The sequence below is a fragment of the Charadrius vociferus genome, unplaced genomic scaffold, assembly GCF_000708025.1.
Source record: "Charadrius vociferus isolate BGI_N301 unplaced genomic scaffold, ASM70802v2 scaffold97, whole genome shotgun sequence".
In the NCBI taxonomy this organism is placed as follows: Eukaryota; Metazoa; Chordata; class Aves; order Charadriiformes; family Charadriidae; genus Charadrius; species Charadrius vociferus.
Window position 1 is genome coordinate 191,515 of NW_009649316.1, and position 27,492 is coordinate 219,006.

The 27,492-nt window shown below is 36.2% G+C and overlaps 1 protein-coding gene across 1 annotated transcript in view; it reads right to left on the reverse strand.

Annotated features, from left to right (window-relative positions):
• Nucleotides 1-27,492, reverse strand: part of LOC104290340 (contactin-associated protein-like 2) — a 792,176-nt gene that overhangs the window by 183,549 nt on the left and 581,135 nt on the right. The window contains exons 7-8 of the mRNA XM_009889431.1: nt 25,496-25,639; nt 18,780-19,044 (exon numbers count right to left, since the gene is read on the reverse strand). Coding sequence (XP_009887733.1) covers nt 18,780-19,044; nt 25,496-25,639 — 409 coding nt within the window. The remainder of the gene's footprint in view (nt 1-18,779; nt 19,045-25,495; nt 25,640-27,492) is intronic.

Consider the following 27,492-nt stretch of genomic DNA (forward strand, 5'->3'; position numbering starts at 1 on the left):
GGCTACAAAAATATCCCTCAAACTTGGCAATACTTATTCTAGCATACCCACAACTACACTGCTAGCAACATGCAAGTAGTAATGACTAATCTGAAACTGCTTTAGGTCAGGAAAGCTGCCACTACCAAGTAGTAACTGAACTGAAATAATACATTTCACCTCAGCATATTTGAAAGAACACTCAACTTCAGTGTTGTCTATGAAAAGATTCTCTCATTCTCCGTACTCCACCTTCCTCCATATACATACATTTGTTCATCCCACTCCCTGCTGCTGAAGAAAATTAGCTTCCTTTCAGCTTTACCTTCCAAAGGGCAACTCTCACCTAATAACCCAGGTCTGTAACATATGACTCTCATAAAATGCTGAAAATGGCTGGGTATGTCTTCTATCCTCTGCTGCTCACAGCTAGTTGCCTGAATCATCCTTCTCTTCGTGTTTTCATAGAATCATAGAATGTTTAGAGTTGGAAGTGACCTTAAAGATAATCTAGTGTCAACCCCCCTGACATGGGCAGGGACACCTTCCACTAGACCAGGTTGCTCAAAGCCCCATCCAGCCTGGCCTTGAACGCTTCCAGGGATGGGGCCTCCACAACACCCTGGGCAACCTGTTCTTGTGCCTCACCACCCTCACAGTGAAGAATTTCTTCCTTATATCTCGTCTAAATCTACCCTCTTTTAGTTTAAAACTGTTGCCCCTTGTCCTAGTTTTCTGAGACATAAGTTTCTTCTCACTTTGCCATTCGATGAATAAGAAACCAGCAGTGGAAAAGGTAGATTTCTCCGGCAACTTAGCAGTAAAGACAGGTAGTAGATATTTCTCCCAGACCGCACAACAGACAGCAATATTTGTGACACTAACTTCTTGTGATTTTATCACATCTTATGTGTCTTAGGCTTTATGGAACGACACAGTTCCTGGAGAAAAGTGATTACAAGAGGATCTCAGGTACCACTAAAAGAAAATGCACTGAAAAAATCATCATGATATACTGTTGAGTTCTCAGAAACTGAAAGTAAAAGAAAATGAGAAGACTTAAAACCACAATTTGAACTTCAAAGGTCATTTCACCATGTGAAAGACTAGGTTCATGATTTTTTAAAACTTGTCTTTTTGTACTACTTCTGTTAATTTTGTTTTATAGGACACTCAGTTATAGGCACAGACTTTTTTCATTGGATAATATATTCTCTTAAAGCCTTTACATTCATGATCTTTGCACCTAAAAATTCTGTGACTTTTGCTTCCTGCCAGCTTCATAAAAATTCTGAGAATCTAGATAATCCCTCTGCCACACAGGTAGCAGGATTATTGAGCCTGAAGGATTACCAACTGGTGAATAAATTTCTTTGGTAGCTTCACAACCTAAGTAAGAGAGAGCTGAAGTTTCAAACACAATTTATTAGACTTTAGTTTGGCTCCTTTCATCTTCCCTGCTTTTACATATGCTTTGCTTGAGTAATGACTTGGGTTTTCCTGATTTGTTATCAAAATGACTCAGAAGAGTGACACAATGTCAGGCTTCAGGTGATGGATGAAGTAGAAATGCAGAAAAAGATACTAAACAGTAAATACTCTGTTAAAGCCCATTAAAATCTGAAAGGTTTATCAAATATTCACATTCATAGGACAGGTTTTCAGTTGATGTATTTCCCATCTGTCTGTGTGCTTGTACATTGCAAGAGTTTGCATGTCAAAATAAGAAGCACTTGATTATGTTAGTGCTTTTTGATAAATTGGTTAATTATAACACAATCCAATATAACAATGATCGGTTTGTGAAAAACAAATTAAGAATTCTCTTAGGATAATTTTTCAAAGTGCAATATGTCTCTCATAATGATAAATAATAATGATGAACCTCTGTGTTTAATTTATTTATTTATACTAATTATTTGATTCTGGAGAGATAAAATTTAGTAAAATCTTAAAGATATTCTGGCTATGTGAGGAGATATATATAGTAAGTACATTAAATTGGGCCACATTATTCATACTATATATGGATTTTTGCACCATAGTTACTATTCTGAAAATAATTTTTAAGACTGATTAAGGTGGCACAGGACAAGAAATGTAACTCAGCATATTTTCCATGAGAAAACAACATTTTAAAGTTTGATTTTGTAACATTAACATTAAGGTCATTCCTAATTTAAAAAAAAAAATCAAACCCAACACACTCAGCATATCTTTTTAATGTCCTTTAACAGCACAAAACATTTTATGAATGCCAAAATACAGCAGGATGAGCTAAGCACTTTCCCAGAACCATGTCTCATATCTAATTAGTATGGTGCATCGTGGATTATTCCCACAGTAATTTTATTAGTGCAACAGAATTTGAAGTTATCAGTTCACTGACTGACAAGAAGTAAAATTTCTGAAGGGAAATCTCTGGTTTGTAATGTTCTTTCCTCACCTCAAAAAAGGAAGAAAAAGAGATAAAGACTGATCATATTCCTATAAAACTTCCACAGAGCTACAACTCTTTCACACCTTGTGTTTTAGGAACTTCTTGAATGACAAAGAACGGCATCATGGAAAAATCCCAATGCTTAGTTTTTAGGATCCTGCTTGCTTTGGCATCAATCAGAAGTATAAGGAATTACACTAGCCATTGATTTTAAAGAAAGTGGGATACAGAAGGTAAGGACTGTGGCTGTGTATGTGCATGGGTACACTCATAGATATGTAACTCTCAGAGTACTTAAACACACTGGAAATGAGTGAAAACTGCAGAGATCTTTCTTTCGACAAAAGAGAGCTTGTATCTGCAGAAGCTAAGAGATTTATTTTAAGATTTTTTTTCCCTCATATAACATTCTCAACAGGCCTTGCAAGTTTGACAATTGAGTGCCAATGACATCTTTTCCTGCAGCTCCTAAAATATCCCTCCCCTTCCCTTTCAGAGTGGGGTGGGGAAGTGTCCTGACACATGAGAACAGGCGACAACCAGCATTTCCTCACAACCTGCCAGACAGTCTCTCAAAATTGCAGGTGGCAGTACCCTGCTAGATTTGCTCTACCAGACATCTACCCTGTGCAGTGTCAACCTTTTAAAATGTCCTATTTGGAGAACAAAATCTGGCAGAACAAGATTTTTTAATTAGTTTAATGATTCTGTAACACACTAAATGGAAAGACACAATACTTTGAACTCCTGTTTAAACAGAAATGAGTAAGAGCTTGTATTTTTGCCACTTGATCACAGGAACATTCATTGGACTCACCTGGTCAGAGCATATACTCTTATCCTACTGAATATTGCTAATTTACATGTGGAAAAATATAGGAGTTATATTACTTCTTGAGGTAGCAGTACTTCCATTTCCAAGTTAACTTCCATAATAAAAATAATCAGATTGTAGAGACTATGGAACTGCAGATCTTAGTCAATTTTTATACCATCAACCAGCTCTTCGCAATGCAAAAATTTCAAGCCCTGTGAAATAAAGTTTTTAAGTTGTCAGGCTAAGTCCCAAAGGATGAAATGATAACTGCTGAGATTCTGAAGAAGATCCCTGATTCTGATCCCTGTGCCTTCCCCACCACCTCCCTTTTACATTAAATGGATATGGAACAAACTGAAAATAAAATTTCCAGAGGCAGACAGTGAGTCCTGACAGTACTGACAAGCACCAGACAGGCGTCATTGACATGGTGTGAGCTGCAATGAATGCTCAGAGGAAAGGACCTTGTACATGTTTGGACCTCTTGCTGCTGCACTTAGATAATCTGCAGAGTAATGTTCAAATAACTGGGTTTTAAAAAAAGTTCTATCGCAGCATCTTTCTCAGAAGCAGTCAGATTAAAATTCTCATTGGATTTAATTTGGCCTGAGGCTGACTTCAGGACTGGAAGTGTCAGCATCGCATTCTTTTGGTGCTCTTCTCTGCCGTGTACAGAAGACCCTCAATTTCTACTGTTTCCAGTGTGAACTGGGGGCACTTGGCAGCTACCAAGGTGCTCAACAACTCAAAATAACATAATATCAAGTTTCCTATGAGATTATACTGGTTTTGAGTGGAGACTAGACCAAGTTGCTACTTCAGGCTTCTGTATGCTTAGATGTGTAAATCACTAAACAGAATGGGAAAAAAAATGATCTACTGCAATGTTTCATATCCCTTTGCTAGCTCAGGATGTCAGTGTAATCAGAACTTTAAGTTAGTAAGATTTCATGTTTTCTTAAGATTGTAGGTATCTACATGCCTGGTAAAATTTACAAATGGCCAAATCAGATTTGAGCTGAAAGTTTTGATCCAAACTGAACTTCAGCTATTGAATCTGATAATTTGATTCTATTCAGCTCTGTTGTAAGGAAGTCAATGATACCTGGCAAATTTGGAAAACTAATTAAGAATACAATTTCTTTTAAATTATGAATAATGCAAGAGTTTGTTCTTTAATTTTACACCTACTGCAGTTTGCTCATCACTTTATATGACAATGTATATCCTTTTATTTTAAAAAAATCTATAGTGAATTGCACAAAAGACTATTGTCCTGGTATTAAGAGATAATTCTTTTTAGCAAGATTTGGGTGACGTAACTGAACAGATAAATATTCTTTCCATAGATAATTAAAATGAAAGGAAAACTTCTTCCTGTGCATGTAAAATATGACACAACAAAGAACTAACCAAGGTACTATTAACATATAAGTAACAATAGTACGAAATTGCACTTTATGTTTTTCTGTTTATCACTTAAAACAGATTTCCAAAACATTACAGAATTCTTTCAAGCTTGTTGAAATTTGCTTCCCTCAGAAGCTGATGACGATGTATCCTTACGACTGTTTAAAAAAAGTTCTGCGGAAGTTGAATTTACTTTAAGAAGCAAACTACAAAGCTACGTGTTTTATATAACTATTGTTTGAAAAGAAAAAAAACGAACAAATCCACTACTATTGAGTCTTTAGCTAGCACCATGTAATTCCTTTTTCCACTTGTACTTTCATATTCAATGTCGGTCTTGAAATTGTTCTGAGGACATAATCTAAGGCATACCATACTGGACCTCAGACTATTTCCATAAAACAATACATACTTTAAAAGGTAAAAATAGCTAAGCCATTTGCTTCAGTTGTTTGTACATGGCAAATGCCTGTACATAAACAAAGCTTATTTTCTCTGAATATTTGTCAACTGGAATTTAACACCATATGTGAGAAAACTTCTAAGGAAGTTGAAGCAACTGAGAAATAAGTGACTACAGCTGCGTTAACAAACCAAAGCAGAATAAAAGTGTCCATAAAGCAAGTGGGAAAAGAATCAGTAAAATCAGGAAGTAATAAACACACACATTATTTTCTAAAATCATGCAGAGCTAGCAAGATAAGATATTAAACAAATACGATATTGGTTATGTATTTTTTATATGTATAAAAGCTTATTTGCCAAAATCTTTATTCCGCATTGACTTACATTTAATTCCTCTCCCCACCTCAATCTGCTTCAGAGTACTGTTACATTTTACATCTAAGAGCTCTTTCCATGGTACAACCCTTTTCTGCTTACTCTTACACAGAATCATGGAACTTCAGTAGCACAAAGTAAGCCCTGAAAATCCTGGAAACAAATCCTGCTAGGAAAAAACCAAAGTTTTCCACAGACCTGCTGCATTCCCCTATCATATGACTTTTCAATAGCTCACTACTCACTGACGAAAATACTACCTACAATGGCTGATTCACAGTTATGGGAATGGCCAGGGACACCTGAGGCTGAAAATACCTGAAGAAGCCTTCAGAAAATAAGTGTGACACTCACTCCTCCTACAAATGAAAAAAACTTAGGATATTGTATCCAGCTGCAGAGCATCTATTGCAGTGCCAGAGTAGGATGACATAACTAGGTCTTTCTTGTGGGATTTTTGCATTTCAGATACTTAGTGCTTCTGCATGGGTTTTTAATCATTATTTAAAAGTGTAAAACCTTGTTCTAATTATGAAATTGCCTTATGGAGACCGATGATCAGTGACAACTAAAACACCACCAACAACGTTTCTTTCTGTAACTGCAACTCATTTCTAATTGCAAAACCTACAGTAAGTGAATAACAATACTTTGATGCACGACTGGGTGTAAGTAATCATTCTTAAAACACACAGACTATATTTCTCTCTAGGAAAAGAATATTATTCAAACCAGTGGTGGAAGCACTGCTTGAGATTTGAATGAAACATCACCTCCACTGAAATCAGGCAAAGTCTTATGAACTTAATCTGAGTCAGGATTTCATCCCAAAGACTTGAAGTAATTACTAACTGGCTGTTTTAAAACCACAGTCAATGTGTGTTTGTCTGAGATCTAAAAACACTTGATGAAAATTAGTTCTGGTCTTGTTTTATAACATTCTGATCTCCACCTGTGACAAAGCAAGGCAGAAAATGTTAGGAATGGGTGTGATTTTTGGCATCCCAATTAAATATTTTTATATATATATATTTGTTTCCCAGGCACCAATGAAAGTAAAGAAGGAAGAGCTGTGCTATGCCTAGTTCTGTGCCTTTGGAGGATGCTTCAGTACATGAATGTCATCCTCTTGGGACCAGATATTTTTCTATAGCATACAGCAAAGCTTTATCACACAGCAAATCCGATCAAACATATCACTTGTTGTCAACACTATAGAAACCAGCCTAAGTCTCCTAAACATGGCTCAACACCACATTGCTCTTTTCCAGATTCAGTACTGTCTGTAATGTCAGCCTTGTGTTGCAAATTCCAGATCCTAGGGACATGGGATCTGCTATTACTGTTTTCACAGGTAATTATCTAAGTACCAACACCAGAATTTTACGAATGTTATTTTGTTCTCCTAGAAATCTGTGTACTAGTGCTGTGGTAAAGCTGATTCCGCTTGGCAGCTGGTTTTAATGCATGTGCTAATGTGTATAAAAAGAGCTGTTAAAAAAAGCCACAAAAGGTTAATGAATGAAACCCTCATTTTTGAGGGCATGTGTTATGACGTTCCACTATTTTAAATCTGCTAAAAGAAAAACAAAGTTATTTTTGTTTTTTAAAAGAATGGATCCTTCAAATGTTGTATAAACACATATCCACATGTTGTATATTCCACGTCTTGGAAAAGACATAGAGGAAGTGATGCCTCTAACCATGTTTTTCTTTAGTTAGTAAATATTCTACAAAGGAGATGTGTAGAATTTTCAGTATTTGTCTTCAGTGAAACTGTTCCATAAAATCCTGCTTGGTATTAGAATAAACTATGTATTTTATAGTGGCTGCTTCACAGCAAGGGAATTGAGATTTTTTCCCCCTATCAAATACATAAACCTAATGAGCAAGCTTTTTAAAGACAATATCATCTGCCATTCAGCTTACACAATCCAAAGGACTTTGGTTGCTCTGTTTCACCTCAGTGCTCATGTGCTGCTGCTTCAGCAGCATTTGAAAATGAAAAGGAGCAATGTGAAAAAATGCCTGAAGGGACTCACCATCTTTTTCAAGACCAAAGTAAAGGCAGAGGTAGCAACATACAACTAGAAAATGTTTTTTTTTCCTGAGTCTATTTTTGCACCGAAGAGTAACCGCTTCTGTGAACTAAGCTGAAAAAATCTAGACAATGCAGACCATACACGATGCCATTTCAAGGAAGCACTTTGACAGAAATTGCTTTTAGTTCTGTCAATGTCAGTAGAAAATGCCAAAATGCCAAAATACACATCACAGTTGTGCATGACTACTAACCAAAAAAAACCAGTAAGGGCCAAGCTGACTTACAAGAGCTGTATTGCTTGTGTAAAAACGGAATACATCCTTTGGGTTAGATGCCATTCCGTGTCATTGATGCAAACCTGGAGGTCAGCAGAAGCACTATGAATTTACAATGGCATGACTGAAAACAGAATCTTTCCTCTAGCACTTAAGTTTTATGCAGCATAAAATATGTATGGATGCTTGACAACTTTTCCTTTCATTATATACAAAAGTGACTCTCTCTTCTCTCTAAAATAACACTGTTAAACCAAGAGGGACTGCCAGAAACCTGTCACAGATAATAATCTATTTGCCCAGGTTCCTGAATAGCAATGAAAAAGAAGATATTTGGTGTCAGTTCCCAGCACATAAATTAAAGTTCCATGCATGTAATCAGGTCGTGTTTCCCCCTCAAAAAAAATGTGTTTAATATTACAGTGACTTTTAATTATTTTTCTGTAAGGAATTGGCCAGAGGTATTGTGGGACACCTACCCAAGGATTAGTGATAAATAAGTTCAAAAGTTCAAAACTGAAAAATTCCTTGCAAACTCAAATGAGTTTCAAGGACATTTGCACTAGAAAGAGTATTCCCAGTTTTACTCCAAGTGCAAACGCAGCAAATAACCTCTTTAAAAGTAAAGAAAATCTCCTTTTTTTCCTTGCATTTGGAGGAGATGAAAAGGTGAAAAGATAGTACTGGCAGTTTTAATTTACATAGCTGATACCTTCATCCCACTGTGGTTCTGCACAGTGTTATGTGGCCCACTGCTTGAAGATTCTGTGCCCTTCTTATGAAACGCTATTACATGGTACATGTAAGCAATAATAATGTACAAATGAAGGTGCAAGGTCTTTGATCTCCCAGTCTGTCCCTAAACATGTTTTTTAAATGTACAGAAAATAAATGTACTATATTCTAAGTGGAGATTAGGTCTCCAGTATTCCCCCCACCCCCCACGCCCTTTTTTTTAATCCATAACAGCAATTGTTTTCCTCTCCCAGCAAGGTTTTACGCCCACCAAAGTTCCTTTCTAAAACAATGAACATTGAGTAAACAAAGTGGTAGCAGGCCACTTTTCCAAACCTGATGACTTTGCCTTTGCTTCTACATCTATAAGCGGCCTTCTAGCCTGCACCCTCTATGCTCTGGTTTCTTGTTTCTGAAACAACACAGGCTGTGTCGCTGATGTCTTTGTAACCAGGACCAAGGAATGATCTATATTCCCCTGGCTGGTTTGCCCAACACAGCTCAGATTTGCCGTGCTCATGGCTGGTCCCTACAGCAATTCATTTGTGTCCATACTACACAGAATGTGAAGGTGTCTCTGGATCAGCACACACTCTCTGGGGCTTCATCTAGTTGGCCTGCACCCCCCCACTATGTAAGCCATGTGCAACACTAACTTGCTTCATGCCTGTTGTATGGTTATTGTTACATGACCATGGCTATAGCAACTTTGTCACAACAGTTTGGCTCTCCTCCTGACCCCACATGTCCTTCTTTGGGTCTAAGACACATTGGTAATGTTACGATTTTAAGAATGGATATCTCTTCACAAAGTGATAAATAGTAAAAGTGTTACCATGTGATATTTGCACTTTTTAAACAATGAACACCAAAATATGTTGTGTGTACAGAAGTGGAGGAGGCATGAGAGTCTGTAAGGGGACAGAACCCTGCAGGAAAGTGTTGGAGGATAAGCCAGGCTGACAGAGCAAGAGCTGATGTTTTGTCCATACTGTCTACTGTAATAGTCTCTGGACCAGTCTAACCACTGAACCTGGATCTCGGTGCTGATGGTGGGGAAACTATTGATCCTACTGAAAGATGATACCCCAGGAGTGATACAGCCTGTTTCCAGAGGGGACAGTCAGAGCAGCAGGACCGCAGGACCACAGGACCTTAAGCTGAAACAAGGAGTGATCTGAGAGTGTAGACTCACCTACTATCTGCCCTAAATCTCCTGAACCCATTCAAATGGTTTTACTATCTTACCAAATGCCAAAGTTCTGTGAATGTCGTGCATGTCATAGTTGGCAAGTTAGCTGTGTAAACTCTCTGACTGATATATGGCTATATACATATGTACAGTGGCTATAACTTACACTATCAAATGTAAAGTGAGTGCACTCTTTTTACCCTCTACTACTCCACTTACTGATAGCCATTTCCAAAATATCATAGCTGCCAGCAAAAGTATGTTTAAGTTATTAAGCTGATTAATCATATGCTGGGTTATCATGAGATGTGCTTAGCCAACTATTTTCTCTCTGAAATAGCAGTGGAGTAAAGACCCAGACTTCAAATAGTTTTCCTACATTTTCTCCTGAGTTTCCAGTAAAAATTAAATCTGCTACAAGGTGAACTAAAGAGCTAACACTGCACAAAGTGCAAACGCATGTTTCAAGGGATTGTCTCATCCTGTCATTAATAGAAAAATGGTCTTTTAGAAAATTAAGAAGTTTAAGCCAATGGTGCTGGATGGTACTCGTGTTGGTGCTGAAAGAATTGGCTGACATTATTGTGAGGTTACTGTCTATCAACCAACTGTGTTCAGCATAGGTCTGTGAGTCCTGGAAACGGGCTTCCTCAAAGAGCCACCTTTATGGAAGAGGAGGCAGAGATGTCAAACTAGTAAACTGGAGGAAAGAATGTAATATTTCTGATATCCAGTCATTCAAATATTAGAAAACGTTCCCTCCATCTGCCTTTATATAACATGAATACTCAGTAGTGTCCTGAGGATACTGCTGTCAGGATGTGCATAAACACAACAAATATAACTACAGCCCCTATCTCTATTGTATCCTTTTGTTTATTTCTTTATGACTACTCTAGAAGAAAAATAATAATGGAAAAACCACATTCACCTCAATCGCCTCAATCACATGTAAGTCCTGAAGACTGTAAAAGACAAACAAAAGTATATTTTGCCATGGCCTTTCCAACATTACCTTCTTACTAATCCAAGAGGTAATGCTTTTTTTAACTAAGCATCCTTGCCCTGCTAAAACAATCTTTAGAGAGATGTCTCTTCATGGTACTTTGTACTCAACAAAAATATGCAAACAGAACACTCACTTAAGTAAAAACCTATGTTCTTCAGGTAACTATGAAATATTGGGCAACTCTGTAGCATTCAGTGCTAAGGGGCTTATCATTCATCCACCAAAATTGAAAGCAAAATTTTCACTGACTTGACTAGAATCAGACTGGCAATAACTCATGTGGGAGAAGTAAGATAGGTAACAGGGAAAGCAACTAACATTGATTCTGCTTCCTGTCAAAGTTATTGAATTAAAAAACAATTAAAAGTGTAAATTCCCCACTAGTTCTGTCCAGCTCCACTCACATAATTTACATTTCTTCTAGTAGAAAGTCATAATTACTATTTAACCATTGACTATTGCACTTTTTTCCTGAACGTGCAACATTCAGTTGCACATTTTCAGTGCAACACAGTGACTACTCAAACAGTAGTTGTAAAAAGCCTTATTTCATATTTCCGTGCTAAAATAGAGAATGACCTGCAAAGGTCCCTTCTAACTCTGTTCTGCAGCCCTGAGGGAAATGAGGCCAAAACAAGTAAACTGAACTTCAGCCTCCTCTGTAAATTTAGAAAGCTTGTCAGTGAGGACAGCCTGCTTTCTTGATTCTCAGGTTCTTCCATGCTCGCAAGGCACCAGTGCAACCAACAGAGTTACGTTACCCTTAGTGAAGTATCTGAAAATGGTACCATCTATGTTTTAGAATTCATAGCTAAAAAAAAAAAGAAAAAAATAATAACTACTACAAGCATGTCTGTTTCTCATTTCTGTGTAATTCAGAACCACAAAGACCTCTTCATGTAGCTACATTCACTGCTTAAAGTCATTAGCCAAAAATAAACGTAGAGAGAGAAACAGACAAAACTGGCTATCTGGGAAGAAAATAATTCTCTAATATTCAGACTCTTCTAATGCTAAGTCATCATGCTGTCTTTTGTGGACAGAATTATGTCTCTCATGTCGATCATGCTGACAAGTGCCTTACGGGTATCTGCCTCCACTTACTAACATTCAGTGTATAACCTAGTATCAGTAATATGAAAAAGACCTGGTGGGAAATGTTATCTTCCCACCAGAAGTACACTTTTGCTCTGTGTATACACATTCCCTATTTAAACCTTCATTTAGCATCAGAGGCAAAAATACTTCTCGATTCCCGCATAAAACGCCCCTGGGAATTGTCACTGGAAGAGTATCACTTTAGATCTGTCAGACAGAGACATTTTATTACCTGAAGGATGTTATCTTAACCCAAGGTCTAAAATATAAATGAACTGCAATTCAGATGACTTGAGATCTAGCAGAAAGACAGAAGGGTGGAAAGCTTCCCAGAGAGATTCCACAGGGAGAAGTGTGATTTATTTAATACGGATAAATATGACAAAAAGATATTCATATCCCAGGTTTTAATAAGTTTATGGTTGACAGGAGGAACTGAAGACAGCCTTGAGCAGCAGCTAATGTACAGAACAAGATGTTAACTAGGAAAGTTGGAAGAGGAAAAAAGGAGCTCCAAGCAGACGAATTCAATTTAATGGCAGAAGATTTTGGACACTGAAAACTTCTCTGTTAAGATATTATGGGCCAAAGGGGATAATGTCTTTTTTCAGTGACTTATCATTTTTACTGTGGGGTAAAATCCAAGTGATCTTCATAGAGCCTCTAGTATTTAAGTTGAGCAGAGAATGTTTATATATGAAAGGTCAGAGCTGTCTATGAAAAGACAAGTGAGAAAATAAACAGAGGATAAATCAAGAGATTATTTTAGAATCTGCCACCGTGAAAACTTTGCCTTTTCTCAAGAGGCAGAGAAGTTCTTTTCTATATTGAAACAGGGATTCAGGGTTTGCTGTTAAAAACATTGGAAAGCCATTAGATGATTCCTTCAGGAGTGTTATTTTGAATGTTACTATTGTTTATTCAAGCAAAGCAACACTCTTCATATTTGTTAATGGGTTACCAATTTTCCCCCATGTTGAAAGCTTCAGAAAAGTTTGGTTTTGTTTGGAAGGAATTTAAGTTAAGTTCATGAAGCAGGTAGACATAAGTAAGTGGAAGAAAAGAAGGCAACTGGGACATGGGCTGTGGCTTAACCCTGAACTGAACAGCATTTGCACGTGGCTTTGGGAAAAGTTTCATAACAGCTTTTATAGCAAAGAGACATGTGGGTGTATGACATTTTCCAGTTGTTGTTTTCTTCTGTGCTCAAGAAAGAAGACATTAGCTTGCTAAAGCTGATATATAAACACAACTTCATCAAGAATTTATTCTCCTAATTGAAAGATCACAAATTTTGAGTAGGTTCTTAGGGTAAACAGGTAGCATATACAAAAATTAAATGATTTTTAAAACTGTAGCAGAATATTAGAATACTTTGGTATGCAAAACTACGTTGGAAATCTACTTTTAAAAAGTTCTTCAAAAAAGCAAGAACGCTTTTTTCTTCCATCTTCTCAGCCTAGCGTTGCTTCCATCAATCTCTTGGGTAAACCCAGCAATTTTCAGGAAGTTTGCCTGAACCCCATGGCATGATGCCAAAAGCAGACTTCAGTCCGAAACTACATGGAGCAGTAAAGATAAATCTCTTGAGTGTTTCCTGAGATTCTGTCCTATTATTAATCCCTATGCTGGACATACACAATTGTGAAGATATTAATCACAGTTTACTCTGCAGAGAAAACGTCAATAGGATGTTTAACTCTTGATTTATACACAAGCTTTAAGTATTTCACCTGTGTAATTCTGCACAGTCAGTGGCTTATTTCTTCTAATTAAATCTTTATTTCAGCTCTCAGTGGGCCTGATTTTCCTCTTACTAACAGCAAGTTTATTAATATAACTCTCATCAATCAAATGGTGGTCTAAATAAGATTAACATAAGAAAAAGCAAAATCAAGGCCGTTGACTTTGTATGACAGTTTTGCTGGTCTGTTCACAGCTAAACAGTGCTTACTGGACACTTAACAGAATGCTGGGCAGGGAAGGAGTTTTCTACTGTTTAGGGACCTGTTTTGAAGGAACAACTGGCACTGTCATGAAAAAAGGAAAAAATCTTTTTCCCTTTCATATGTACTACAAACTGAAAACTGAACTGCATATTAAGTGTAAAATAACCAGTTACACTCAAAATTGTGTTATGGGCAAAAGTGTACACCTTATTGACATAGTAAAAAATTTATTACTGCTTTTTACCATCTTTTTACTGCCTATACCATTCACCAAGCTGAAGCCCAGGACAGGTCAGAGATTAGTAGTTTGGCCACTGTGAAGCAAGCTACAGCCAGGTCAAGTAAAACCTGAGATTCTGCTTTGCCATGTCAGCACAAAGTCTGTTGCCTTTTACTAGTAACACAAAAATCATATATACTGGACTACAATACATGTAACCATCCCTGTTTCTTTTCAGCATATGTAAAATAAATATGAAATTTGCATAATACAGATACATTTAAGTGATTTAATCAGATGTATAGGGATGAGGCAGAGGTTTGAAAGTGACTGAAGGCATGAAAGGAGCAGCAAGATGAACGATATCTAACATCATTAAAGAAGAAAATGAAATGCATTTTTGGAAAACAATGAGTGATCTACAGAAAGTTATGTATGAACTGCTAATGGTAACATCAAATACTTGTGTTTTTTTTAAAGTAGCAATAATGGAATGAAAGAGAAAATTAAGGCATGACAGACAGTAGGAATGTCTCATAATTAGGCTGAAGATAATTTTGAACTCCTAATGACTGAAGAGGCTTCAGATATATAAAACCATTTTAATAATAAAAGAATATTCTTTTTATTTTAAACATTCCAAGAATGAAGTACGGGGATGACAGTTTAAACCTGTGATTCCAATAAAGATGAAGAAGATTAAGAAACTAAAAGAAGTTAATGAAGAATTTAATATAGCGATTTAATCCAGTGGGCAGGACAGGCGGTTAAATAAATGAAGGACCAGTTAGGTGCCTTTTGGAAGACCAAAGGTTAACATTAGATAAGACCTAAGAGATCTTTCCTCTGATCTGCTAACACTGTGAAAAAATTATCCCTGAAAAAAAATATCTGAAAAAACAGAACAGATGAGAGCAGGGAAGGATCTCTGGGATACAAACAAAACTGCTAAGAAGGAACTGCCTGATGGCAGCTCTCAATTTCTGTGATTTTAAATGCAAAGCAATATCTGCGTCATGATTCCCATGAATTGCCTACTACTGATCTAAATGTTTTCATACATCATGCTATGTAAACCTCTCACAGTCACTGAATTTACACAGAGATTAAACCTTTTGCATTCATGCTTTCTATTTGACCGCCTTAGACTATTGTATCCCTTCACTCACTATATAAAATAGAAAAAGTAGAATTGATTGGCCTAAAAAATGAAGTATAAACCTATTTCTGATTTATCAGATTAGTAGCAGCTCTCAGTCTTCTTAACAGTCAATTGACTGCTTGCTGATTGTTTGGTGTTCTTGCCACTAAACCTTACAGCTGTCTAGAAAATTTTTTACAATCTCCTGTAAACTAATTACCTTACTGACTCTACAAGTAAGTAGCAAACACAGGTTTACCTGTATAGTACACATATATGGGACTAGAAGTGTAGCTCCTTTAACTATACCTTCTATGCATTATTTCATTTTTATTTTTGTGAAGTGTCATCAAAGTATTTAAAACTGCAGCTGCCTTTCTCTCCTTAAACAACATGCTCAAATGAATTAGGCATGAAAGTTCCATCAAGTCAACAGGACAATCTTTTTCACATACTGTCTGATCCCTCCCAGGCATCACAAAGCCCTTAGTAAAGTAGTTTGATAAGGAGGTTTGCAGTGCCTAGCTACCAGTGAAAAAGGTTTAACCATATGGTTTATTTAACCATAATTGATACATTGGAAGGCTAGGCTCCCCTATTTATCTGAATGCCACTCAGGCTAAGTTAGAGCTTCATGAGTCAGTGCATGCAGCTTTAAGGTGCTTAAGGAATATTATGACACTAAAAATCTGACAAACCACAACTCTGTTCTACACCAGTATCTTTAGTGCAGAGATGCGCAGGAACGAATTCTGCCATCTGCACATTGGCATGCAGTTCTCTCATGTAATTCCTGCCAGTCAGTTCTACTACTATTTCTATAGCCAACATTGGACTATGCTCCAGAATGAACAGCTGATGTCCCCATGTCAACACCAAAAGCTGACATTAAAAGCTGCTAATGAGAGTAAGTTAGTAAATTATGAGAGGTTTATAGAATAAAAGGACTAAGAGACTTTAATTTCCTCCAGGGAAAATACGCTACTACAAGTGATGGACGTAAGGACAGCGAAGCTATGAAATACAAGTCACACCTGCATCCAGGCTGTGGTTCTAGTCAGCCTAATTCTTTGTAATAACCAGGAGGCGTACCTGCCAGTGGACAGAAGTCTAATTATTCATTCCTTACACATGCAGTTACATAGAAGGCTGCACACTTGACTATAGAAAATTCTGCTTTGCCAGTTGTAAGTAAAAAGAAACAGTGGAAAAGTGTAGATCGTGTATCTATAGGACCACAACAGTCAGAAATCTTTGTGCCAAAGGCAGACCACTTTGACTTCTACATAAACCCAGCAGGTTTATATGCTGACATCTGCTAATTCCCAGCACAAGAAGAGAACAAGAAGGTTGCTGTGATATTTGTCATACAACAGCAGCATTCCTTCTGCAGCCTTCCCTGGCAGATGCCATATTTTGCTTTCTTATGTTCACACACAATTCATTTCACAGGCACGAAAATGCCTGTTGCAAAAAAAGTATCAACTAAGTATGAAAATAAATCAAAGCTTTCCCAGGATAGCTATGCAAATATAAAAAGTCCATACAATGAAAATTAACCAATAATTGCATTTTTATTATGGTACAAATTATAATAACAAAGGAAAAAAGTAACTGTGATATTCAAACTGTAGTATGTCAATATTGGATTGTATAGAGATTAAGAACAGCATGATGGCTATAAAAATGAATGGCTGTATGTGATTCTTGGGCTGTTATGTACACTGATCATACAGACTGAAAAGATTTACTCTGAAGAATATTAAACTCAGAACATTTCAGAAGAACGTTGTAATATGAATACTCTGATTTTACATCGCGGTAGCTGGGGAATTTTTGTTGTGGTGGGTGAAGGTCTGGAGAAAGCAGAAGAGCAAGTTAAAAGTTTTCACATGCGTTTACTTACCAGAATGAAAATGTAATGGAATCTGAAAATGGTTTCATATGAACATATACACTGGGAAAAATCAGTGGGAAATTGGTGAAATTTTTATTTCTCATACTACTTGGCTAATGAGCCCTAAAACCTTTGTATGACCAAGAAGGTATAAGGAAGCTCATGAAGAAGTAGCATGGGTAGCCACTTCTCTCTGTAAACTGGGATTTGTAGTAGGCACAGCTAAGGAAGAAAGAATGAGGGTGATAATTCCATGTGTTTCTTATTTATGATGCACTAGCACCATTAACTAGCACCTTAACCAAACATTCTTGTTTAAGGCCCTGCTGTATTACAAAAAAACCCATCACTTAATTCTTTCATGATTGTATTTATATAACAAAGGCAACAAAATTCTAATTTGTAATCTATGGCATTGATTTTTTTTTGTGCTGAAAAAAATTGTAAGGATTAAAGCAGATATGTATTTTTCATAAAAAACATTTTCATTTTACAAAACAGGTAAATTCTGATTTTTACTTGTTATTATTCATATTTTACTCAGTTCTATCTTTAAAATAATTAATTTCATTTCATGCCCAGCTCTATTTCATTAATGGGGTGAAAAGAAAAAAACTCACAAAGATGTCCACTTGCCTACTTAATGTATGTTTTCTCATTAAAAAAGGCACTTTCTTCTTTTTCTTACATTTCCTCAAGTCCCTGTTTATATGACTATGTAGACAATATATTTTCAAGTAGAAATCAAATAGAAGAGTAGACATAAGAAGCAGTCATTCATTCAGAGCTATATCAGTATATCAATCCTGTTAATGAAGACTGAAATACCTCCATCATGAAATTAAGAAAAAATAGTAACCACAGGTCATTTCAGGTAAAAAAGTCCTCCTTTTTTGCCTAAGAAACTCGGTTGCCATATATGCTATTTGAAACAATCGCTGTTTTTTGTGGGGTTTTGTTTTGGTTGTTTTTTTTTATTTTTTTTTTTTTTTATGTGGACCTAGATCAATTTGCAAGCAACCCTGCATTTTCCAACCCATGATTAGGTCATGATTTTGCTGAGACAAAGTGTTAATTGACATGATGTAGCTAATGTTTTGTTAACTACAGCTGATCCAGAAATGCCTATAAAGAATCTAGACTGAAAGTATAATTTATCAAAATGGAAGTATCACGTAATTTTAAAAGGCTGATCAACTGACACCAACACACCACACCCTCTTTCTTCCAGAAACAAATGTGATCTTGTACCTTTTATCCAGTATTTTTCCAAAACATCTTTAGTCATGTACTGAAAGCTCTGGTACTTCTGCAGCATGGCCCTAGAGCATACTTAGAGAATGTCATGGTATTTTCTGTGTCAGCCTTGTGGTTAAAACAAATGGATTTTTTTTTCATGAGAGCTTCGCAATTACTAGGAAGTAGTAGCAGCAGCCTAATTATTAGGCTACTCTCAACAAGGGTCTACTCTTCCCTTTTGAAACCAAATATTTTTGCAGAGAAGAACGCAGGACAGATGGAAGAAAGAAAAGAAGAAGCAATGCTGCCTCATAGATAAGGGGTGATACATTTTCTAGGTTTCATGACAGAATAAGAATATTTGTGTCTTCTTTTTTAATCTAACAACTGTTCCAATATTCTTCTACCTCTTACTCAATGAAACATACAGTAAAGTATTTAATATAGTTGCAATTTGATTTTCAGGTTTTGTAAAACAATTGTTCTAATTTTTAGGTCCATGATGCTTTTAAACACCACCAACAAGATGGTACCAATTAAAAAAAACCACTTACCTGATGAGATGTCTATTCGGTTCTTCTTCACTAGGGTGACATTGATATGGACGCTGACTTTGCCCTCATTTATGTCAATCTCAACATTGCCCAGGTCATCTGCAAAGTTGCTGAAGACAAGAAGTCCATTGGGATTCCACGTTCGGAAAAGGAAACTGACTGAAAACAGATCCTGGCTTGGACGACCAGGAACCTCAAGGTAACTGGTGGCATTGAAAAAGACAGGCACTGTATGTGGCTCCACACAAGAAAAACTTAAATTTCCCTAAGTAAAACACAAAAAAAAAGCAAGAACGTAAGCAAAATGGTAAGATTCCACTAAATTCATAGCTACCCCAAGAAAAGCATTCTAGGTTTCATTCAACCTAGAGACTACTGTGATCAATGCAAGTTGCATGTAAAAATATGTTATTAATATTATCATTTTTGTTACTATTACGTTGCTGATGTTTCTGTTTTGCCGAGCAGTGGCCCCATTATATTTTGTACTGTACATATACACAATAAGAGGCAGTCTTTTCCCTGAACAGTTATAATCTAACTAAGATAAAGCTGAGATGAAAGTATTACTATTTCCAGTTGGAAGATGAAGAAATGAATCACAGAGAATACTGGGGTTGTTCGTGGTCACCAAAGAAGCCTATAACAGAGCAGTAATTCATCCTTTTATAAAAATGAAATACGACTTTCCAAATACCCTTAAATCAATGTGTCAATCAATAAAATACATGAGGTTGTGAAAGAAGGATGTATAATACCTTGTGAAGAGCTAGCCTCTTTGCTATGTTTTCTGCTGGATAGTACTAGATTAGCTAATACTTCATTTCACAAAACAAGGATTTGGACTAGCTGATCATGAACAATGCCTAGTATTTTTTTGTCAGGAATTTTCTCTGTAAAAGAAATTGCTGTTTCACACTGTAAAATTTTACTATTTGAGAAGTTGGCAAAAATCCAGTCAACTTTATTGATTTCCAAAGATTTTAAATGTATTTGTAAGCAAGACTAGAACTAGGGACATGAATTTTTCACTCTGGTTCTCAAGTTGTTTCTCATGAAAGACGACAATGGTAGAATGTATAACCATTTTATTCCTTAGAAATCCTAAATAATTTGTGGCAATCTCTGTCCAGAATTAACTTTTTAATGCATAAATGCAAATATAACAGGAAAACTTGCTCTGTTGAAGAATTCCTCTAACGTGGCAAAGTGCATCCTGTTCTATGGTTTTCTGATGCACTGTGGCAGATAGACACACTGTGGCATTTTCACTTCAATTTGGGAAGGAAGAATTTTATCAGATGCAGTACAGAAATTATTACTATTATCAAGATAGCAACTCCTTTGATATTTATTTGTATATTAAAAAATATTAAGAATTGAACAACATTTTTGGTGGTACCTAGATATTTAGAGCTGAAGTTCACCTAAGCCCTGTTCAGAATCCCAATAGGGGTCAGTCATCATCTTTATCATATAAATATGTGTAAACAACATGTTACTGGCTTCCTGATATAAGCTTTTATGTCACATATTCTTGTGTTCATAGTGTATAAATGCATCTGAAAGTTCATCTTGACGGAAGTTAGAGGATTTGGAAGCAAGATAGGAACTTTCGTCTGAAAAGGTGTGGGAGGAAAGTCCTAAGTAAATTTTTTTTACAAGTAGTTATTTTCAATTGGACATGGGCCAGATGATGTCAATAAGGAATCAAGATTTAGTATTCATTTACCAGTGTCCAAATCCACTACTTTTAAAAAGAACGACACATCAGAAAACACCTTATCTTTGTCATAGTAAGATACCACCTGTGTGGCAGATTCAGTTTCATATATGTCAAAATTAAAGAATAAAAATAATAGTTTCTTGAGCTCTCAGATACATTCTTTGGTTACTGTACATAACCACCTCTTTTTCCTACAGAGTGTCAGAAGTCATATTGCCATGCTGCCACACAATAAAGGCCAGTAGAACTAGTAGCAACTAGACTATCAGTTTGGCAGCCTCCATCACCAATTAAGAAACACTGATGCTTCCAATATCCTGGAACTCATGAAGAGATTTCTTTATGCTGATCTCAAAGATTTGTTTCTATCTTTACGATAAAATGTCAGCATTACAAACCATGTTCTTTTCATACACCCACGTTCCATGGATAACAAAAAATATCCAAGGATTTAGGAAAATAATTAGGAACGATAGGAAGTTTTAAAATTACAGTGCGAATGAGAGAAATTACAGCTACTTTATGAGTAACGGCAAAGGACCTCCCTTTATCCCCTTTGATGCTAAACTGCTTGGCTATTTTGGTTTGGTTTTTTTGTCTAAAAGTTGCCTAGAAATTTTAATTTTAAATTTTCAGCCAACTAAGCATTAAATCAAAATAGTTAGGTCATTTGTTTGAACAGTTTTAGTCTGAAAATTTCCAAGCGTGCTACAGAGTACTTTTGGTTAAACCACAAATTTTACATACAGAAAAAGAAAAGCTGGAGAGTGGATGAAATACCCTTTGTAACCCTTTTATAACATTCTCATTGTAATAGCCACCCTATGGATTAGAAACAACTTCTGTTACATAGTTAAGGCAGTCCTGTGTAGACACAGAGGGCAACCACATTTTGTAAGAGCTTACATCTCATGGTTCAGTCACAGATGCCAATTAAGTAGTGCTCAGAAAGCATTTTGTTAGACATTTTTAGGAGTTTCTCTTGCTGCCTTGTTACTGGGAGGAACTAACAATTTCTTCATAACAGGAAGGCTTTCATATCCAATTGTCACTCTCCTGTCATCCTGATGCATGGCATACTTGCATGTATAACACCTATTAATGTTAACTGAATGCATTCAAATCCTTTTTCACATCAGTGAATGCATTTATCATGAACACCCTAACTTCATAAAAGATTTCTTGAGGAAGTAACACATAATTCTGATTTCTCTGCTAGCTAGTATTTTCCCTACTGAGCTATTCAGATTAATCTAAACTGGATTGTCAATTCCTTCTATGACTGTAATTCACAAGACGACTCCTTTTTTAAGGAAAGCCCATCTGATATAGATTGCTCACTAGGTCTCCATCAAGAGTTCGAGCTAATCGGCAGCTTGTCTCTATAATAGCATCCCGGTTTTTTGAAGAGATCCTTTTCTGTAGATTGAGAGGGACAAGCTGAATAGTTCTCTGGGCAATGGCATCTGGAAGTCAAACATATACTGTTCATTTATACTGAAACTGTTGGTCTTGGAAGGGAAGGGAAATGGTGAAAACATCTTAATTTGGGTAGCCTGAGCTTTGCGTTGCTTTGATCTGTGTTGCAAATTAGCTTCGTGTTTACTTCTTATAAATCAATTTTGTCCACCCAAATTCAGATGTTATCTCTTATGGAAATACTATTGGGTCTTAAAACCTTTGCCAGCTACTGGCTGCATATGTAGCTCCCAAAAGAGAAGTAATGAGTTTATTAAGACTACAATACCTGTTAAATCAGCATGGATTATACAATACAAGCAATGTACTGTATGCTAATATTTATTATGTTATTTCAGTATTTTTCTCAAAATAGCTTATTACTCATCTTTAAGCTTAACATAATGTTTGCTAAATGTAAATAATTTACAGAAAACACTCAGCTTAAGTTTGCATATGATTGCACACATTAATAGGAGTTGCAGAAGTGGGTGGAGCATAGATCTAGTGGATGTAAAGATGGAGGGTAGCAAATACGATTCTCCTCAGTATTTTTTGTTTACAGGCTTTAAAATTGGAGATACTGTTCTGTGGAAATGGAATCCAATTTCACACTGCCTGCCCTTAATATACCTCTGGGTAGGAAAATTTGATGAAGTGACTAAATTCCTAAACTCAAGTTTCTCTGGGCTTCTTGTTAGCTGCATATTCTAGTCTCTTCTCACTGATGGTACAAGGGTCAATACTCCTCGGTTACGCAAGGTAATGAAAGTCCTACAAAGCTTGTTATACTTTAGTAGAAAACATAGAAAAGATGTACTGGAAGATTGTTTACAAGTGTGTTCCCTGTTTCTGTCTTACTCCTGAGCCAAGCTGTATACAAGAGTTAGCACCTACTGTGCTAGTTAGTCACTTCCAACTCTCTTTTGCAACTTGTTTCAGAAAAGCAAACACTTTTGTTCTCTGTCTCGGCTGTCCTTTTCTCCCCGACTCTCCTTCTTGGGCATCTTTATCATTTGCTTCATTTATCTTCCATGAAAACAAATCAGGCTCCTCTAATAAGAGCAATGATAACTGCTCAAGACCATCCGTCTGACTCATCCTCTCCAAAGAGCTGTTCCCATCTTTTGTATCACAAAGGACTGCCAGACTTTTTTCGCCCTTATTCTTGCCCTCTAAATCTAAAATAAGTCCATTATTAAAGTCAGTGTTGGATTTTATTTAAATTTAAAATACTTTTAAATTGTCTTTACATCCTTACTCTTCAATAAATTAAAGAGATGTTTGGTGGTGCTTTTTTGCTCATACCATCTATATATATGAGACCTAATTTTTTTTTTTTTTAAATTTAATTTTGTTCAGACACAGATCAAGATTATCATCTTATTAACACCTTTGATGATCTGGGCCTCCTCATTCTGTAAAATGTATTGTGAACTCCCTTTCACTATGTGACTTCTGAAATTCGACTATCGGCATCTAAGAATATTTTTTTTTCTGTCTCACACCTCTTTTATATCCTTCTTACCTCTCTTCCCCCTCCCACCCCCCCATGATACTTCTCATCACCATACTGATCACTTTGCTTCATTGCATTTTGTCTGCATTGCCTTTTTCACTGTTTAGGGCAGGGTGTGCCTACTGTTATGGGTTTGTACAGGATCTTCTACAATGGAGCTTTGATCCTTGTTGGATTGTTAAAATGCCATCATCATAAACATGATTAACAGCAACAGTAGTCTCAACCAAGTCTATTTTTCATGCTAAATCAGGCTAAAAACTAGGAGGAAAAATGCTTTTGTAAGAAACATAAAAATCCATGTTGATTTAGTTAGAGTAAAATTGATTTTGCTTTTGAAGAACTGAAGCAATTTAAGTAATTCTACTGAAAACAAAGGTCACTTCTATTTTTATAGCCATTCTTAGAATTGGAAATCAACAGAACCATCAAATTAAACTAGCATGCCATAGCCTCTTGATGTAGCACTAACACTGCCAAAGCTTCTTATATGGATTTTACTTTCATGTTACAGGTAACAGAATTTTAAAAACAAAGAAAGAAAGAAACAAACAAAAAACAGAGAGGTGATTTTACAGAGACTTTACAGGCCTGCAAGCTATGCCACACTTTTGAAAGGACAGGATTTGCACTACAGAAACCTCTTAACACTTCTGTTGAGAAAGAGGCTTTAAGAATACGTCCCGCTAATTTGCAGTGGACTTGACTGTGCAAAATGGAAAGACTGCTCCTGCACAAAGATCCTTTTCTAAATCAGGCATCAGTCTTTTAAAATCATTGTTACATTACAAGCTCAAAATGCACTGCAGGCAGGAAATCACAGGCAATTTTGGGAAGAAAAAAAAAAAAAAAGTCAAAGATTAAGGAGTTCATGCAACTGGGTTGAAGAAATTCCTGAAGTGGAGTCTTCCTCCATGGCATATATATTATGCTCTTTGCCTTTGACAGTACTGAAGAAATTCATGTATAGAAAAGTTTCTAAATATCCAGCTTTATTACTGAGTTTGTATAGGCAAATATTATGTATTCAAAATTATCCTTCATATTACCTTGATGATTTAGCCATATTGTTCATACAATTATATGGAACTTCAGTATTACTATCCAAGGAATAATCAAATGGTAATCAATCCTTTGCACTTCATAATCACTGCATATATAAATCTTTACTCTTTATTACATACAGGGAAAAACAATAGTGGAGCCATTAGCAGGACTTTGTGAATGCTGTAAACTTGTACAGAAGAAAGCCTTGAACAACTTATTCAGACCCTCTCAAACTCATGGCAATAATACATTTATTTCTTACCCACATTGCCTTTGTATGCCAGCAAGCAATTTTAGGAACATTTAAAGCTTTAAAAATACAGTAGTTAAAGTACATTCTTTCTTAATCACCCTGCCCATAAAGCCACAAGTTTGCATGTGAAAGCAGCTATGAATGTTTAAGCAAGAGAAAAAAATAGAATAAAATGTTAATAAGCTCTGTAATGTTAATAAGCTAAATAATGATTTTCAAGTCTAATATCTTGAGGCTTTTCAGAGCTATCAGAAAGGCCTGTAGGAGCATTCCCTTTCAATGACTTTTGCACTCCAGGAATCCATCTAGCTCTGCAGGGATGGAAGATACCAGAATTTAAAGCCAGGAGAAAGCTGCAATTTATTTAATAATAAATCTTGTCTGCACTGGTTTGGACTACTGTAATTTGGGAGGACGGGAAAGAAGTGCTTATTGGTTCAGATGATTTTCTTTTAAAAAGTAGCTATCTGACACTGAAGGTTAATCTTGGAAAGATGAGACAGGACCCCAGAAGCAAAATGCTCAGCTATAATAACAAAAAAAAGTCACAAACATACATACAATAAGATCTTTGGGTATGTGACAAAATTTGTTTTGTGTTCTATATCACTCCAGTATATCAAAAGGATATCAGCTACACACATTCACAAGCCTTGGAGTCTGCTTTAGAAGGGGAAGCAGAAGTTTAGATGACCATTAAATTGTAGTCTTACCACATTAGAAGGTTCCAATTTCTTTCTCTTGGCAAGGTCAGTGATATTATTGCCATTGTAGTTGATGCTCTCCATGCAGCCTTTGAAATTTTTCCTACTGTTAGAACTTGGCTTTCCAGAAAAAGGCATGCCTCCAAAGGTGATCTTTGAATGACACAGAAAATGGTGGATAGTTACTAGAGGGGAAAGATTTTTAAACACATTTGCTGTAGATGTATTTGCTTTCTCTGAACACCCAAACATGGCGAATGAGAGAGCTGGCAACACTGCTTACAGAAAAAGGAAGTATCAATAAGCACTGCAAAAGCAGAATAAAGATCTTTAATGAATTTGTGATTATAAATATTTATGGTAGTAAATCCCAAGTATTATTACAACTGTCCAAATAGTGAGCACAGACACATCGCAGTTGTTTATATAAGGACTGGACTTCTGATTGCTGCTGAACAATACATGTTTCAAACAAAGAACTTGGAATAAATGTCCATCCCAGTATTTTTCTAAACAAGAGTAGATATGAAGTCATCATTCACTCAGCTCTAACTGTGTGCCAGAACTCAGACTACAACACAGCAGCTGTGGGCTCCAATATGATGCATTTGTTTCCTTTAATGCTTATGTATCTATCCAGAAGAATTTTACAGGATCACACAGTTAAAGATTCTATCCCTGTTGGATGCACCTTCCACTACTAAGAACATGCTTTTATCATGTAGTTATAGTCAATGAGGAGTTACCACATGACTTAGCAGGCCAAATCACCTCCATAGAGAAGATGAAGACAACCACCACAAAGACTCAGCCATGAAGGTCAAACAGGAATTGCTTTTCTTTTAATGCTGAATTTCACTACCCTAAAACATTGGGTTATCCAGAACCTCTAGTACTAAAAAATGAAGAAACCCAAATATTTTACAAACTAAAAGTGTTCACCTCCTATGAAGTCTCTTCCTGTCATTCCATAGAGACTACACAGGTCTCTACTGCATCAGGGTCTTTTCTGAAATGTTTAGAAGTGAATAAATGCTACATGTTTTCATCAATATTTTGCAGCCCCAATGTGAAGAATAAGGGACTCATGAGCTAAGTCCCTGCAATCTATGTTAAGTATTTATATCCAATAGGTGATGGCATAAATAGTAATGACACCTAGCTGCCCTGGCCCACGAGCGCTCACAAAAATGTCTACTTGTACTCTGCTACTGAGATTTGGCAGAGACAAGCTTTTAAATATCATTCATTGTTAATTCCATTTGTTAATACTGAGAGCAGGAAAATGCAGCTCTAGGGACACATTTTCCATTTTAAAAGCGTGTCAGATATAACTTTCTATCCCAGAGAGGAGGCTTTGACTTGGCATCTAAGAAGAACTAAAGCTATACAGCTGAAAACCAAAGTCTTTAGAAATAGCACATACCAGCTATGTAAAAGCATTTTGCAGGACACAGCCTCAGGTATTATGAATTGACATGACTTGACTTTAGAGAAGATACACCACTTTACATGAACTGAAGAATGTGACTGTAATATTTTACTGGCTGTCAGACATTCTTTTGCATGTTATAGTCATGCGTTTGGACATGAGAAAATGGAAAGGAAAGGAGAAAAATTGCAAAAACCTCATACTATGACAGTGAGTTAAGAGGGACTCATAGGATTATTTTTTTTACCTTGAAAATGCAGTCAGAACTGATGTTTATTCCTCTTTTGTGCTTACTTAACTTTTCTGAAAGAGATTAACCTAGAAACTATTTTTTCTATGAAAAATAATTTTCATTCTTTCAGGTTGATCCACTGTGATTAATTTATCACAAGGGCAACACATTTAAATTTAGTCTGTGATGGCTAACTCCAAAAAAAAAGTGAGATAATTTAGAGGAAAGGAAGGACAAGAGGCTGAGGCTCTTGCATTTATATGAACCACAGAAACATGTATCCACATACACTCAAATAGATTCCATTAAACACAGGGGAATCCATGTCCATGGAAACTGAAA